The sequence below is a fragment of the Phalacrocorax aristotelis genome, chromosome 2 (genome assembly GCF_949628215.1).
Source record: "Phalacrocorax aristotelis chromosome 2, bGulAri2.1, whole genome shotgun sequence".
NCBI lineage: Eukaryota > Metazoa > Chordata > Aves > Suliformes > Phalacrocoracidae > Phalacrocorax > Phalacrocorax aristotelis.
The window spans coordinates 33,963,679-33,981,403 of NC_134277.1; the positions used below are offsets into that span (position 1 = coordinate 33,963,679).

At 38.1% G+C, this 17,725-nt stretch overlaps 1 protein-coding gene across 3 annotated transcripts in view; it reads left to right on the forward strand.

Moving 5' to 3' along the window:
• Positions 1–17,725, forward strand: part of HDAC9 (histone deacetylase 9) — a 486,360-nt gene that overhangs the window by 267,454 nt on the left and 201,181 nt on the right. For all 3 annotated transcript variants that reach the window (XM_075082978.1, XM_075082977.1, XM_075082976.1), the window contains exons 8-12: positions 4,947–5,078; positions 7,905–8,020; positions 13,700–13,822; positions 16,229–16,439; positions 16,848–17,065. In XM_075082978.1, coding sequence (XP_074939079.1) covers positions 4,947–5,078; positions 7,905–8,020; positions 13,700–13,822; positions 16,229–16,439; positions 16,848–17,065 — 800 coding nt within the window. The remainder of the gene's footprint in view (positions 1–4,946; positions 5,079–7,904; positions 8,021–13,699; positions 13,823–16,228; positions 16,440–16,847; positions 17,066–17,725) is intronic.

Genomic DNA, 17,725 nt, shown 5'->3' on the forward strand with positions numbered 1-17,725 from the left:
TCAAGAGAAGACTTACTTCAAGATCACAAAGTCTTTGTTTCTTAATTGTTTCTGTTGACTTAAATATATTGGAGAAGTCCATGTTACTGTTTCAGAACAATCCCAGAGATAACAGCTGGTAGCTGGAAATAGGGAGCAATTTATCATTCTCAAGTAATATGTGAATTTTGCTGTTGTTGGAGTCTTTGTAGCCAAATTTAGCATCATTTACCTTGACTGCCCCACAGCTTTTCCAAGCCAGCCTGCCAGTGAGGAAAAGGAAATGCTTTCACTTTAGAGCCTTTCGAAGTCTGGACAAAAGCTCACTTTCTGTTCTTCAGGTTTCCTATATATGGCTTTAGCCTCAAGATGAGGACCTGCTCGCTATGCACCCTCTCCCATCCCCCATTTCCTGCCTGGGTTCATTAAATGCTGATTTGAAGTTGGCACACGCTCTTCTGATACAAAAGTAGTACTGTATTCCAGGAACCATCAGAAAGTAGTGCATTAGTATCTTTTACATTCCCTTCATATATATGTCCTGCATAGAAAGGATTTCTATCCCGTCTTCTTAAATATCTCTGTGTGTTTAATAAAAAGAAATGGTGAAGCAAAGCCCTGTCAAAAAAACCTCAGCTCATTTGGGAGCAATCTGGCCCCAGGCTATTTCGTACTAGCATTTCTTTAATGCTAGTGTCTGCAAATTGCTAATATTAAGCAAAGTGTGGTATAGGACATAATGACTTCACTGAATTATTTTCCTATCTCTCGTGCTTGTGTTTCAGTATCACATTACGCAGGAGAGAATAGTTTTCTCTTCTGAGATTCTAACCTGAGCATTTGTGGTTATTGTGATGAAATTAATGTGTACCTATATATAGAGGCCTGTATATGTTCTACTAGCATTACAGTTACTTACTTCTTTTCTGCTATATGAAGCCGCCATAAAAGATGAGAAAAATCATTGAGACACTGTCTGTTGTCTTCACCTAGGACCAAAGTTCTCATTCTGTAGGGGTAATTACAAGTCATACCAAGGAGTTAGATAACCGATCCTTGGGTTGCCTGTGATATCTTCTGTTGCTGTTTAAACTAATACTTTCTGTATCTTTCATACCTCTTTCCCACTTAGAGTCATTTAAAGGGTAATGCCAGTTCATTATTACCAGCACTAAAAAGAGAGTAAACCAGGTAATAGAGATGAGACTGAACAAGCCATATTACTGCAACATCTCATTATTCCAAATTATGCTGCAGTTACATAAACAGAATTATTTTCAGGCTAGTCTTTCCTGAAATCCACTCAAGTGAATCACTCAAATGGGTGGCAACTGATTCCCATCGAGATCAATGACATGGGCTTTGATGGTCTTCAGAGAAAACAGCTGTGTCTTTTTTTCTTTGCAACAAAACACTCTCAAATAATATGTTTTCCCTTTCTTCAAGTGGGAACTGATTATTACTTCTTCCAAAGTGCTAAATCTAGAGAATTGCAAAGATTTGTAGAGCAAAGAGGCTAGGCTAATAGTGACCAATTAGACCAATATCAGATGCATACTGGTTTTTAACAGGATTTCAGATGAATAGCCCAACCTACCAGCCTGCTGCTGTGAAAGCATGCAGTCCTGTTTTCCTCATATACCACACTCCTGGCCACGGGCTCTTGCTTTTCTTTCGTCTCTAGCATTCTGGCTCTTTGGTCAGATGATTCAGCCCACTATAGCTGCAGGCATCTAACCCAACAAAAGCCACCTCATTCAGCACCTCCAGTGCTTCAGAGAGGCCCTATTTCCTCAGAGAGGTGAGATACAGGACGTATCCTGTATGGGGTAGAATTAATCTAGTTTTGAGTCCTGGACCCCAGTAGGATGCTTGGTAGACAGAAAGTTAGCCATGTGCATTAATTATCTTGCTGAGTCAGAGTCTTGGTTTATGGTTGACGCACCGCATAAAGTAATAGACTCCATGAAGGTCTTTTCAGTGATTTTGTGGCATTAATGGAGCAAAAAAGGGTTAATTCTTAGGGGCTTGTGTCCGCATGAGGAAGCTACTCTGCAGCAACCTGGTGAATAAAGCTTTAGCCTCAGAAGTTACTTGGCACCGACTCCTCATGTGATGCTTCTTTTCCACATGGAGAATGCCTTTGGGTGATGAACATAGTCAACCTTGGCAGTGGATTAATTAAGCTGAGCAAAGATGCTAAGAATGTACAGCAGAAATACTGACAGGGGTGGCTAATGCAAAACAGTTATTTTGAGTATTATCCCTCTGTAGACCACTTCCAAGAACCACTAGTTAAGGTACTATACCAAGTTCTCATTTGAAACATAAGGCAGATTAATTATAATAATTCTTCATCATTTGCCACTAAGGCTTTCCAAGTGCCTTGCAAATACTAGGGGAACAATTTAACTTAAGAAAAAAGGTTTGAAACATTTATTTTCACTATTTTGCTCACGTGTTTGCATTTCAGAGTTTAAAGGATTAAAATAATTTCTAAATACTCTCACGTATGTGCTTTGGGGCAGTCTTTGTGTATATATGTGTATCTACATTTTAATCCACAGGTCTGCCTTTGAAGCTTAAAATAGTTAATTTTGCCTTTTTAACTATCAGAAGAGAGTTGACAATTACAGATCTGTTATTACTGCCTTCATGTAGGAGTGCACTGAAGCACATAGGATTTCTGTTGTGATCCATACGTGTTGCAGTTAATAATTCTGCTTCAGCTTCAGTGGGGCAAGATGGTACAGTGACCTCTATGGTAACACCCCAAGTCAATGGCTCAGCCACAGACGAGTATCAAGAAACCACTTCCCAGTTCTATATTTTGTCCATTGGAGCAGACATCCTCAAACTGGTTAAATTTGTGTATTTAGTGCACCAAAACCTGAATTCTTATTGCCAGCCATCAAGACCTAAGTGGTACTAACGGAGCTGGAAGTGTCTCATGGAAGACATTCAAGAAAGCCGGTATTTGAAGCAAAAACTCTTCAAACCTTGGCTTTATTTTTTAATGGGAGGTTTATTTCATAATTTAAAGACCACTCTTCTCCATGCCTTTTCATTCTAAAATTGATTATTTCAATTTTAAAATGATCTGCATCCTTCATACAAGGGCTGTCTTCTCAAATGGCTCATAAATTCAGACATTGACATCAAAGTCTGCTTTCTCTGCTTATATGATTGATTCAGATGCAGAATATGATGGGAATGTGATAAAAATAGAAAGGCAATCACTGTGACTGAGCATGAAACATTCATATGGAAGACGAGCATTTCTCCAGAGAGTGTTGCAGGGGATTTGTATCACAGTAGTCTGTCACGGTTATGGAAATATTCTCCTAAATTTTAAGAGTACGGAATAGTGTAAATGCAAATAACCCTAAGTGCAAAAGGAGTGAGCACCTTTTCTTCCAAATATCATCGTACCTGGGTGAGATCTGTGGTGAAAGCTTGTAGTGTAATCTTAGCCCATTGTTATATTTTCAGTTTCATAGCAAATCATATCTTGGACAGCAAACAAGTCATCTGTACTACATCGCAAGAACCATTGTTCTTAACAATTGTAGTAAGTGATAAAAAATACATTTCTTGATAATATTTTTATAACTAAAGGTTTCCAGTGTTGTACTAGCCCGTGTATCTTGGTCTGAAATGCACTCAAGGCACAGGCCACTTAGAAGGGAGCGCTTGCAAGAGCGATGGAGTACATGACAAAGGCCAGCGTGCAACTGCAGGCACTGTGGGTTACAGCAGCACTCTGGTGGGGGTGCAGCCCCTTTGCTCTCGCGTGAGCATTTCTAATGTGCCCATCCCTGAGGGAGCAAGTGGGACAGCAGGAAACAGATGTGTGATATCACATGCTGGGCAAGGACTGGGATTAGAAGTGTTGGTCTGAGTTCCTGCCCGAAGTGACAAATGGTATAATGCTGAACTGAATGAAGATTTCATTTATTTGGTTTTTCTGCTAACTCTTGCTCCTTCTTTCGGGCTGGGCTTAGGTCTGTACATAGGAAAGAGAACTGATCCCAGTTTCCAGCTCTCTCTCTTTTGAGATATTGCTTAGCCAAGCCTTGGTTCCAGAAAGGGAAATATAAACAAATTCTATTCCACAATTATCTTTCACTAGCTCGTAGCAGTCTGTTTGATAGAGGGTTTACTTAGAAGAACAGATAAACGAGTACATGAAACATTTTATCATGCTAAAAATATCACAAAATATAAAGCACAGCAAAGCTTCATCTCTGGTCTTCATATGAAAAGACTGTGTCCATTTAGGAAACAAAGGTGGAACTTGCCCAAGGTGCATCAAATATAATCCTAGGTTTTCTGGGAATCAATCCTACTTCTTCGTTTTCACAGCATGTATTTTTCTGTGTAAATGTTCTTAGGACACTGTCATAAATCTAGCTGTTTGGTGTGTTACTCAGAAAACATTGACGTTCTGGGCCTAAAATTGCTGACCAAGAAATGTTCTGCCAGCAAGGCTTGTTGTAATTTATATTTCTAAGAGAAATCAAAAGGCACCAGTGGAGGCTTCTCTCTATTTCTGTCATCAGACCATAATCCGATTATAAGGTTCCAAGTTCCAAGCTGTATTTCCATCCAAGTTTTCACCTAGAAGAGAGATAAAAATTATGTAGAAGAAAAGTTGCATTCATCTCTAATTAATACTTATGATATTAAAAAAATTAATGGGCAACTCCAGAGTTGAAATGGGATAAGAATATTGCTGGGATCGAAAGCTTTTCAGCTCTCTTCCTTTCTTTCCTAGCCTCCAATCTAAAATGGAGTTGTACAAGGAGCAGAGGATAGCTGCTCCTATCCAGGATAGGATGGGCAATAAAATCTCTGCCTCCAAGCCTTCCTTGGGTCAGATGAGGTCCTAAACGGAATGTCAGTGGTGTCTGACGCAAAACAGTAATTTAATTTGTAACCATTAATTTTCTTCTGTTCATCTCCAGCTTCAGAGCCTAATTTGAAGGTACGTTCAAGGTTAAAACAAAAGGTGACAGAAAGGAGAAGCAGTCCTTTACTCAGGAGGAAGGATGGAAATATTGTCAGTTCATTCAAGAAGCGACTCTTCGAGGTGACAGGTAATTAAGAATGGACAAATTCTGTATCAGCTGTGACTGCCCACGGAATAGTGGTGGTATATTGGAATTGAAACGGTTTGATAAACAAAAGGTTCTATCTTTCTTTTTCTGCTGCTGAAAAGAAAACCATATTAAATAAATGATTGTGTATAAATAGCTTGTAATCTACAGCTTTCTACCACTTACTAAAAAGTCATTGTCAGTTTGAAAGACATACTTTCAAACCAGCTTGGAAACCAGTACTTCACAACAGCGAGTGCAAGAACAAATATATGGTACTCTGTTGTTGGCAAGGGACATCGAAAGAGAAAATAAGAATACCCGCTTCCCTTAATTTGTGTCTTCTGTACATGGACAACATTTTGGGTCTTGCATCTCCCACTTCCCATCTCCCACTGAAAATACAGATACTAATAGCAGGTGCAAAAACACCTATCTGGTATTACTTGGGTTTATCAAGGACATTTTGTAATCTTATGTTTGGCCCTCTGGTTTCTCTTGTTTGAAAACGTCAAGATTAGTTGGTTTTGATGTAAGGGCTCACTAAGCTGTTGTTTGAGAATAAAGAGTTGAAATGTTTAAATATTCAGTGGCATGTTGTTGGTCATAGCAGATAGTAAGTATTAGTAATTGAAAGGGAACTTTTAGTGTGTAAAAATACAGAATTATGCATATGGAGTGGGATGTTAAAAAGGGAAAAAAATCAAAGTAAAAATTGGTCATCAAGTAATATTTGTTTTCAGTATTATTCCTGCCCTTGAACTTAAAAAGTGACAGGGTGGATGAACCATGGATGTTGAGGCTTTTTTTCACATGTTTGGTATTCCAGAGTGGTAAATTTTGTCATGTATATTATTTTGCAGAATTGCACCGAAGTTTCCAAACAGCCTAAAGTCCTCTTATTTTTGGTCCTTTGGATTAGTATGCTGCCAATGCCTTATCTGATGTTTTGAAAGAAAAGAGCATTTACAGTATTTGGCCTCATTCTGACATTTCTTGCTTTGACTTTGCATTGGTATTTGGTAGCTTCATGGCTTGTTCACGTGATGTTACAGTCAGGCCATATGTTTATGCAACCAACTGTTACTAGTCTGTCAGACACGTATCTGAATTCACTTGGTATATCAGAATTATGTCACACCAAGGTGGAAAGATAACACATGAACAACTTCACATCAGTGTCCCCATATGTGCAATTCTCATGATAGCTTTACACAGTATGCCATATGTAAAACTGGGACGTGGATGTGAATGTAAGTATGAAAGTAACTACATAAGGTAACTCCCCTGTAAATTATTTCCAGATTAGAATTTTTTACAGCTATTTTATTATTTCCATTTGCTGAAGCTCTTATGAGATTCTTCATCTCCAATTCTTTAGTTTTAGCTGATTTCTTTGTATTTTGTATGCTCACAAGTAAGGTATAAAGCAAAATACTTATCCCAGGAAAATTTTTCTGCAGCCATTGAAAGAGCAGAAATCTGAAAATAAATGTGTTTTCTTCCTAGCTCTGACAGTAATTCAGGGCCTCACAGATTGCCATTATAGTTATTAGTATTGGCTGTATGACATTTTGCACCTTTCATAATCAAAACTTACCTGATCAAACATTTCTGGCTGAAGCCTTTTTCTCCTTTTTTAAAAAATTCCTTTAACTGAAAATAGGCCTTTATTTAAATGCCTATTTATACAAAAAGTGCTGCTGTAATTTTTTTAAAACTGAGAAAAAAGAATAAGTCCGTGGTTTTGCTCTTCTATGAAAACAAGTGAGAATACAATGCAAGAGCTTTACCTGACTGATGAGCATAGCTGGGTACGAATTCACCTCAGTAAATCAAAGTCAGCTCTAGTAGGAGAGAGCAACAGGTCCAAGAAACAGCAAGGAAGTCTCCTGGTAATTTCAGTCAAAGTCAGGATACATTTTTGCATGTGAACTGAGACAGGAGGGCTGAAGAAGCAAAGAAGTGTCTATAGAATATTTACTGCCGTATTTAGTTATTATTTAACTTCTAGAGTACTTTAATTTGAAAGCTAACTCATGAAACAGGCTTACCTCTACTAATGCTGCGCTCTTCCATCTTTAACCTTGTTAACTGTTTCCATTACATAAATTTAATTTATATCAGTGTAGGATTAGAATATCTCAATACAACATGCAAAGAGATCATCCTCTTCCCCTTTATTTTAGACAGAACTTGGGAAATTTTCAATCAAGCTAGCATGCAGCCTTTCAAATGCTATTTTATAATTTTTGTATGCTGTAAATATTCCTTGACATTTGTGCCAAAAATGTAGTGAAAGTGGCGTATATTTTACCATTATGTGTAATGATTAGTCTGCAACGGGTTCACCCCTTTTCTAAACGGAAGGGAGATGGCAGTAGGCCTCATGAATTGACGATGTTATCGTGACCTTCGCAAGCCTGCTATCTGTGTCCTGTTGATCTCTGACAGAGGCAGGACTCTTTGCAGTTAAAGAGAAAAGGCTTCCTTTTCTTTTTACTCATTGCAAGTTCTATGCTTGTATCTCTGCCTGATACCGAGTAGTGTACCATCTTTGTGGGAAAAATAAATAGTAAATTAATCCTTTGTGAAGCAGGCAGATCAGAGATGGAAAGACCAAGAGTTTCCTTGTTAGCACAGTAACAGGAAAACCAGAAGAAATGGAGGATGAATGTAAAATTTTTCGCATAAGTAAATAGCAGAACTGATAGATACTTTTCAACAGCAAAAAAAAAACCACTGTGCTATAAAGAGTAAACAATTAATCAACATCATGTGTTCCTTTCCAGTGTGAAATTCATGTATGCTTAATCTGTTTTTCAGAATCCTCAGTCAGTAGCAGCTCCCCTGGATCAGGTCCCAGTTCCCCAAGTAACGGTCCAACCAGCAGTGTAACGGAAAATGAAACCTCTGTTTTGCCATCTAACATTCAAGCTGAGGTAAAACTCTTTCTCTTTATTGGGTAGAAAATTGATCAGATTTCTAGACTGGAGAGATTTGAAATTTCAGGTTGATCATACTAACAAGCAGAGTAATTGCAGCAGGTAAAATTATCAGGGATACAGGGACACTACAGGTTGACATCAGGGTATATTATATATGAGATACATCTTCATATATGAGATGCGTGTTCAGGAGGCTCTCTGATAACAAAAGTTCAAACAAAAGCAGCAATAATGCTACTGGAAGAGTGGGAGGGAGCTATGGAAGGAGCCTGGAAACATCTGTGTTGCAGAACATTACCTTCTGGGATAACCTGAAGAGATGCACAGTGCTGAACACTGATGAAGAACTTCCGTGTGCCAAGAGAGTGATTTAGGCATTGGTGACCCTAACACATATGAGTTAAGGTGGTCCCAGGTTCAGATGGCTGCTGAAGTAGATTTATTTAATTACAGTATCGGAGTTAGGTGACTAAATCCTGTTTCACATCTGCCTTTTATTTTACTGGTCCTCAGTTTCCTTATCAGGGTAGTACTTACCAACATAACTGACATGCCAGGAGTCTTGGATGCTTGTTTTGTCAAGCGAGATTGTACATGGAAGGAATCTTAACTACTCCTTATTCTGTTTCATACATACGTGCCTATAACAAGAAGAATGCAGATGGTAAATCAGTTGTGATAAACCTCATTTGGCATAGGTAACATGCCTACGTCTTGCTTTCCGTGGCAATATTGTAACGGGACAATAAACTAATGCAGCTAAGAGAGAATCAAATTCTACAATATCCTGTATCCAGTGCCTATACTTACAGCAATTCCTGCTTTGGTGGCAAAATTTTCTATTGATTGTTGGTTTATACTGTTTATGTTAGAAAAATTGCATAAGAAAATGTGATTTAACAGAGTTTTAGCTAATGGAGCTATTTCTCCAGGTCAGTGGCAGGACATTCACCTCAAAAAAACCTGGAATGGGCAGTTCAACCTCCAGCAGTGACTTTTCCCCATAATGAATTAATTGTGTGTGTGAACTATGATCCAGAGGGCAGGTGGGTGACCTCTGCACACTGATTAGTAGCCTCTCTCTGGCCCGTAACCAAAAAGAAAAAAAAAATTGCATTGATGGCTAACATGTGGTCTTGCCTCATAGCTCCTCTGTATGTGATTGCAAGGAAGTTTAAATGATGCAGAGTAAGATCCATCATTTGGATTAGATCAGATCCTAGTTCAGTGGAATTAAATGTTATATTTTAATATTGGGAAAGTTTTAGGTAGAAGTCTGTAATATGTGGAGGTTAGTGCTGTATTAAATAGGAAATCTTGTCCAAATGGATCTTGTATTGACTTGAAGATACTACAAAATGCAAAGGGAATAATGTCTCAGACTGATATATGGTGCTTATTATTTTGCATGTTATAGTTTCTGGACACTTGCCCGCAGTGTTGAACCACCATCAGACACGCGTTCAATCTGGTCAGGCTGGCAATCTCTGTTAGGGGAGATTTGGAAAGGTTGTAGCAAGAACCAGCAGAGTTATATCCTGTATATTAATAGAATACTGCAATGCATATAATTTGCCATTACCATGCCAAACATCAGAAGTTACAGCCCCACCACACAATCACAGATGTTCAAATGAGCCTAAAAAGTTCCTTTGGAAGTTGGGCTCTGTGTGCTGGAGTCATCACTTAGCTCGCTGGAAGTGTGCTAAGAAGCTAAACTACTGACTTCCATTTCTGGATCCAGTTTGGGATTTCTTTACCTCTCTATTTGCTTGACTGTTAATACTGTGGTACTGTGGGTTCAAATATTTTTCCATAAATCTCAACTTCAGTGGGTTTTTATTTCAGTGGGGTTTACTTTCGTAGTTTAACAGCAGACATACTGCTACATATCTCTCTTCTAGTTTAGCATTAGCTGCCAGCTTTCAAAGGCCATATACCTAATCAATTTTTCATCAGATACACAAAATACAGAAGCTCCTAATAATAGGATAAGTGTTCCAAAATCACCCAAAATATCACTTGTTTTGCTGTAATCCCGCATGACTCACATTGCTGTTGTTTCATAATCGTTGTTGTGACATTTGCAGTAAGTGTTGTGCTGTCTGAGTGGGTGGATAGCTGCAGTTTTCATGGCAGCAAATAAAACACTTTTTGCTGGGGGAAAACAGGTTGCTATGACAGAGAGCCATTTACCAGTAAAACATGAGTCAATACTGTAAATGATTACACTCTAGTGCATAGACCGAATTAGAGCATTATCAGTAACGAAACAGATTTTTAGAGTATTTTTGCCACATCCATTTGAATAGCGAGACTCTTAAGTGGTTTACCCTCTGGAGCAGACAGTCTGGTGGGTAGACATTTACATTTTTTTGAATGAACAAAGGTGCACTGCAAATGTTACATTTTTGCAGATAATCTTTTACTATCGCAGCTCCCTTAATGGTGCTTTCAGTACCATTTGTTAAAACAGTGATCTCATTATGTGAAACTTGAAAGTTAAACTCAGGATTTTAATTGCACCTTATAAATAAAATGCTGTTTTTATTAGGCCCAGTTGCCTCCAGTATCATCAAGGTTCACCGCAGTAGCTATTTGTCTCTTATAGAATGCCGTACACTTTCAGGTCACCTGCTGTGCTGGGGCTAAATCTTACTTGCATGAGAAGTACAAGCAGGATTGAGTCCCTGCACAGCATGTCCCTTGAGTTCAGAGGGACAACCTCCCTCAGTCATGTGAAATGATTAATATTACGCATTCACAGCCTGGTCAAAAGCCATCGAACTCAATGGAAAGTTTCCAGTTGGTGTAAGCGGGCTTCAGGTCATTTTCCTTCTCTGTCATTTGTGCCTTGCAGAGCAACATTTCCTAGAATATCACCTGATTATACAGGAGACATAAATGGCGTGCATGGCAGATAAACACACACTTGATTTGTGCAGCCTCACAGTGCTAATGTTTCTAGTACTCAGCTCCTTAAGGTGCTCCTTGCAAGTGGCTAGTGGCAAAATGTGTAGGTTTCTGACCAACTGGTCTGGTTTGCTTCAAGTCTAATTAATTAGCAAAAAACCCACACCAAAAGCCTTAAGATATAAGAATGTAATTGTGAATATTCAAAGCTTTGACCACCTTACTGTAGCTCCACAGTTTAGAAGCATTATAGTGAAACCATTTCCTCTTCCCCTCCTAATGTGTAAAGGTGCATATAAACATCCACACATGAAATAGGTGTTCCTGCTTCTCAGCAGGTCCCAAAACAAAAGTGCAATAACTAATCATGGTTACTTGGTGATCATCATGTGCTGTTACATTTATTTATTCTACTCTATTTTAAGAAAGAGGGTAACTGTTGACGGGATATTTTAAGCATCAGGAAGCAGAATCCATGGACCCAGTGATTAAGTACATAGAGGAGCAAGAAGGGCAGTTGCTTTTTGGGGTAATTTAGGTGCCAATCCAAACCATCAAGTCTGCATGTAGGAGGAGGACCATTGTGCTGCCAAATGACACTGCTGGCAACTCCAGTTTGTGTCACCATTTCAAGGTATTGTCAACTGTGTAAAAAGAGAAGCTGCAGCTGGGGTCATGCAGTTATGCCTCAGTATATGCAAGACCCTATTCTATGCAGGTGGGCTACTGAACTTATTCTGGGAGATGAGGTTTAACTGACACTTAGGCTAATATTACCTGAACAATTTTTTAAAATCAGTTACCTCCACAGATGAAAATTATTGATTATTAGCAGTATTAAAAATAGGATGGAAATGCTGTTACTGATAAATTCCTGTTTTCAACATTAAACTCCCAGGGCACATAATGTGATTGATTCTGCCACATGAAACCATCATGCCTGACCTTAATGTGGAAATGTGCTTTACTGCTATACACCTTGTCACGTTTGTTAATTCAGATCTTCGAAGGTAATAATGACATACTGAAAACTAAAAAGGAGACGTACATTTTTGAAGTGGCTCTGTGCAGATGCTACAGTTGCTACAAATTTTCTATTCGAGGAAGCACATTAGAGCTGCTGTGGTGTCCTTTTTCAGTTAAATCTTTGTAGTCTTTCTTAATAGTATCTCCATAGTCTTGATATACTTCGTTTTATTCATGGTCAAATGTAGATGTTAACAAGGCAAGACACTGTTAGCCAGGAATTAATGTAATATACAAGTGAAGCTTCTTTGTTTTGTATGCTATCTGTTGACATTCCCTAGGTACCAAAAGAAAATTACAGAGATAGACTTCTACTGTTATTGTCTCAGTGATAGGTCGTATCTCCAAACAAACTGTACGAGGAAGGTTATGTTTTCGAATAACATCCTGTGTTTTTGTGCTTAACCACTTTTCATTGATGGTCTGAAGTTGCATTGTATTAGGCCAAAGTATTTTACAGAGTTAATTGATATTCCAGGTTTGTCCAGGGGAAAATCTACAGCTCCCCACAACATGCTTGACAAGTTATTATATTTACTTTAGTCAAAGCCCGAGTGTGCAGTATCCCTCTTGGAGGTGGTCTATTATTGGAGTCCCATATGCTTTTTGTTTGGGAAGAAAGCAGTCACTGTGTCATACTGTTACACAGGGTATTCTTTTTCAAGGATGTTGTTCCCTTGGGGACCATATCATGCCAGAGTTCCTAAGTCTAATAAGACCTTTGTAGCTCTTATTGTGTTAAAGTTCTGGGAGGGAAGCAAGAGTTAAACAGAAAATGTAATTCAAGCAACTATACTAGACCACATGTTGAAAAACATGACTGTTAAAGCAGAAAGGAAAAGGCTTCAAAAAGATTCCTGTTGTGGTAACGTAACTTTTTATGTTTCTTCCCAATGAATCTAGAATGGAAAGGGAGAGGGTGATCTTTGCAGAATGTCTGGCTTTACTTGACAGTAATTAAAACTATATCAGCAATTCCATGTCCTTGAAAATGATATCATAAGGCTTCAAAAGAAGTGTTAAAGATTTTAACTTGAAGGGAATTAGGAAGGCTGTGAGGGGTATCCCACCATGAGAGAATGATAGGATGCTGGTTTTGTGTATATGCGTATATAGAGAGAGACAGTACAGTTTTTTTTAATGGTGGATGTGGCAATCTGCCTCACTTTATACCCAAAATTCCCATCTCAATGGAAGTAAATAATGTGCCTGAAATGTCCCCATATCACAATCTGGGTAAGAAAATACATGGACTAAGGTAGAAACCACATTTCATACCTTACAACAAAAGTTATAACAACCATGGTAAAGTAAAGGTCTAATACATCCACATTCATGGCACCTTTCATTCAGATAGATATACTCTGTAATTCATTGGCTAAATTCTCACTGAGTGTCTAGTAGTGAAAGTGCAGTTGATGAGAAGACCTGATATTGAGCTGATAAGAAGTTGATGAGAAGAGCTGGTCCAGGAATCCTCAAATTTTGGTTTGCATGGAAATCTGATTTACTTCCCAAGGGATAATCCCAGACATATATCAGTTGTTTTCTTAAGAAAAGAAATATCAATGACTTTTTCACAGGGACAGTACTTTTCCTTATCTGGAACCCTATTGGGATGCAAACCAACACATGATACATGACTGGCTTTCAACATAGCAGGATAATGAGGATAAAGTAACCAAGATAAAAAGCTTGGAGATTATACTTTTGTTGTTTTTCCCTTTGTTACAGCATCTGGTTTCACAGCAACGCCTTTTGATACAGGATGAATCAGTGAACTTGTTGAGTCTGTACACGTCCCCTTCTCTGCCCAACATTACCTTGGGACTTCCAGCAGTACAACCTCAAATCAGTGTAAGTGACCAGTCTCAAGCCTTCCTGTCTACTTTTGCTTCCAGAAAATCTACTTTCTATTATCTTTTTTTTAGCATTTTGGAACATAAACAATTCAGAGTAGGAACCAGACCTTTCTTTGCATTGGGCAACTTCTGAACATTTAAGGGCAAAACATGAAAGAAGTAATTGTTAATCTCAAATAAACAAGTGCCAGTACGGAGTTTACCAAAGTATGGGCCACATGCATTACATTTTTGTTGAAAATCATTTAACAGATTTCAGACATGGTGAGCAGTGTAGGAGGAGATCATTTAATATAAAGGTTCAAATTATATGATCATCCCTACATGTAAAGTACAGCATCTGTGACTTTTTACGAGATTCCAGTAGCAGCCTCAGCTGGGCTGGAGTTTAGTAGGGGAAGAAGCTGGTATTCCTGCAGGTAGGTTTGTTATTTGAGGGGTGTGCTATTACTCGCACAAATAAAATTGGTGATAAGTGAACAACACTTAATATTTTAATGACAAGTTATATTCATATGCCCTTTGTTCAGTCTGCAGCAATCACCTTTATTTAGAGCTAAATGTTAAATGAATATGTGAAACATACAAACACACAGACACGGTATGTGTGGAAATCCATGCTGATGGATAAGGATCTTTAGATCTCAACCCAGTTACAGTAACCTAGAGATGAAATACGAGGCTCCGTAACATATCTGGAAATTTTGCCACTGGTCAAAACTTATCTTTTCTGATTTCCAGCAAAAAATATAAAAATACTTGATAAAAGTTATATGGTGGTTCTATACTACAGTCTATAAATTCTGAAGAAATTTTAGCAATTTAAATTTCTTAGAAGGCGCATTGGCAATGTCTGTAAAAATACTAGGGGTGTAAGTACAGCTTTCCATGGTGTAAAAAAAAATAAATCTATACAACCGCTATGGTTTGTAATAAGTGCTACTTAATTCCAGTGCTAAATGTAGTTTCAGGTTAAAGATTCATGTTATTTTATGGCTTTTTCAGTACATTTACTGTTCTCACTAATAATATATTGCTGCAATCTAGCATTTTAACATCGGGTATAGAACTTCGCAAAGAAAATTGTGTAAGCTTTAAATCAGTTCTCTAGAAGCCTTTCATGAGATATTTTTAAGCAAATTATTGTTTTTAAAGGATGGAAAAATTGAACTGATCATGAAAAGTAGTGCTTACTTTTCCAGATGATATAATCAAAAATTTCTTAACTATTTCACAAAAATATAACTAGCTTCAAAGTAATTTTATACTGTTAAAATGGAAATTAAAATATGCTTAATGTTCTCACTCAAAACATACGAGTTTTTGATGTGGCCAGCTAGCACCAAATATTACTTTTGGCATTAGAAAAAACAAAGGGATTGATTTATGCGAGTAATGTTTATTTCTGTTACCAGAATAAGCAGTTGCAAACTGAATGTAAAGTTTACTCTGGTGTTTGTTTTTCAGGGAAGGGTGATAGCAGAGTGTGAAGTAAGCATACACCAAAAAAGCATTAGTGAAAACCTTGGTTTGCCTCATTAGAATTTATGGAATTTAGATTATCAGAAATACTGTTTTTACCATCCCGTAACATAAGTGGTTATCTGCAAGCCTCAACGTGCTTATTTCTGTTAGGTTTTTATTCTTGCTGTAAAAATTGTTATTTGGCTTTAACTGCTTTTTAAAGAAATATATTTTTTAAACTAGACAAAGAACAAAGTAATACAAAGTACATTTGCAATGCTGAAGGACCAAAGCTTCCAAAAGCCTTACATTAATAACTTTGCAGTTTATAAGGGCACTTTAAAATGCCACGCACAAACAACAGCTCTTGATGATTCTGTAGATGAGAGCTTAACTACACAAATTTACTTTGCAAAGGGTAAAACTTACATTTGTGCTGTCCTTCAGGGAGTCAGGGAGTGCTCCAGGAAAAGTAATAGCTTCCCACTACTACAGGTAATTGTTTTGTTTTGCTGATTGGCTTGCTGTCTGATGGAAAGTTATGTGAAAAACCAAGCCTTGCCTATTCCAAACTTAATGGAAACTATTTCCTCTGATCCCTTATTTTCCTGTGCAGAAGGCTGTGGGAAGGTCTTCAGGAATTTTAAGGACAGGTCCTGTCTTTTCATTAATAACATTCTAACTAGTAGTTCCTTATGCTTTGGCTTTTATTACTGATTTTTTTTAAAATGGTTTCATTACTCAGTTTCTCACAGTGTTACATTTAACTGGCATGTTCTTCCTCCCTTTTCATCTCACAGTCAAAGTATAAGATAGGGATGTTAACCTTTTCTTCTCTATGTATTCATAAAGTATGACATAAGACCATCTAATCAAACAGAGATATAAATGGCCAGGTCTATGAAAAGCAGTTACCAGTGCCGTTGTTTTTTGACAGGCTTCATCGTCATTCAAAGAAAAGCAGAAGGGGGAGACCCAGTCGCTCAGACAAGGAGTGACCTTGGCTGGACAGTATGGGGGAAACGTTCCTCCATCCTCAACTCATCCTCACGTTGCTTTGGAGGGAAAGCCAAATAGCAGCCACCAAGCTCTCTTGCAGCATCTATTACTGAAAGAACAAATGAGGCAGCAAAAACTTCTTGTGACTGGTAATGATCGTGGCTTCAACACAATAATAATATGTTTTTAATGACATCTATATTCACATTAAACCAAATGTGCTAACACAGATACTATACATTCTAACCATTGGGAAAGCGGAAGGGTGGGAGAAAAAAGGACAGCATCTTTGTTTTCCCCCTTTAGTGATTCTGCTCCATTCTGTTAGCCTGAAAGAATTCAGTGATTACAGAAAAGAGAAAATGATTACTTCATCACATTCTTTTGCAGCTGCTGAACTTCCCCGCGTGGCGAGGCACGTGGTACACGACCCACTGCATCAGCGCTGATGCAAAGTTCTGCAATGTACACCCCTCTTCTCGCTGAAAGCTCTCTCTCCTCTTAGAACTATTAGTTTGTTGTTCTTCACATGGGAGTGAAATGTCGCTGTTTTGCAGGAGCGGTTCCTCTTCATCCACAGTCTCCTTTAGCAGCGAAGGAGAGAGTCTCACCTGGCATAAGAGCTACCCACAAACTGCCTCGTCACAGGCCACTGAATAGAACCCAGTCAGCTCCTCTTCCTCAGAGTACCTTGGCTCAGCTGGTCATCCAGCAGCAACATCAACAATTTTTGGAGAAGCAGAAACAGTACCAGCAGCAGATCCACATGAATAAGGTGAGTTCCCAAAGTAAGGACTTTTCAGTAACCATGCAGGTTGAAAATTAATGAGGAAGTTTAGGTATTGGTGCCGTGTGGTCCTGGACAGTAGACAGGTTCTTGCATAGGTATCTTGTTTGTGCATAGTTGGTGTATAGATTTGTATAGATCTTCATTTTCAGCTTCTGAAGTAGGCTACAAAGGTGATTTGTGGTTCTTGACATCAGTAAGAATACAATTCGACACAACAGGGTTCAAAGCATTGTACAGGTTTAAATTACAGGTGGTTTCCTGTTGAACAGTAGATGATGCCTTAAAGATTACTAGATTTCTATCCAACTTTTTCACGTGCAGTCATTAACATGCAATCATGATTGCATCAGCGATCATTCCATCCAGCTGCCTTTTAATTGTATTTTAAGCTTTCTCATTGTGGAGTAGATACATACCACATTTTAACTCAATGAGCTGATGAAATTTATCTTTTTTGTGTAAAAGACTTATTAAACATCTTGAGAAAATTTTAATCATCTTTTATCACACCAGCTTTTTCTCTGTAAGTCAATTAGTAACGTGAAAGTGTGTTATCTATATGGCAATATAAAATTATCTTACAAGGAGAAAGAGAAGAATGTGCTATTGCTAGCATCAGACACAGAGCTGAATTGTGCCCCTGTA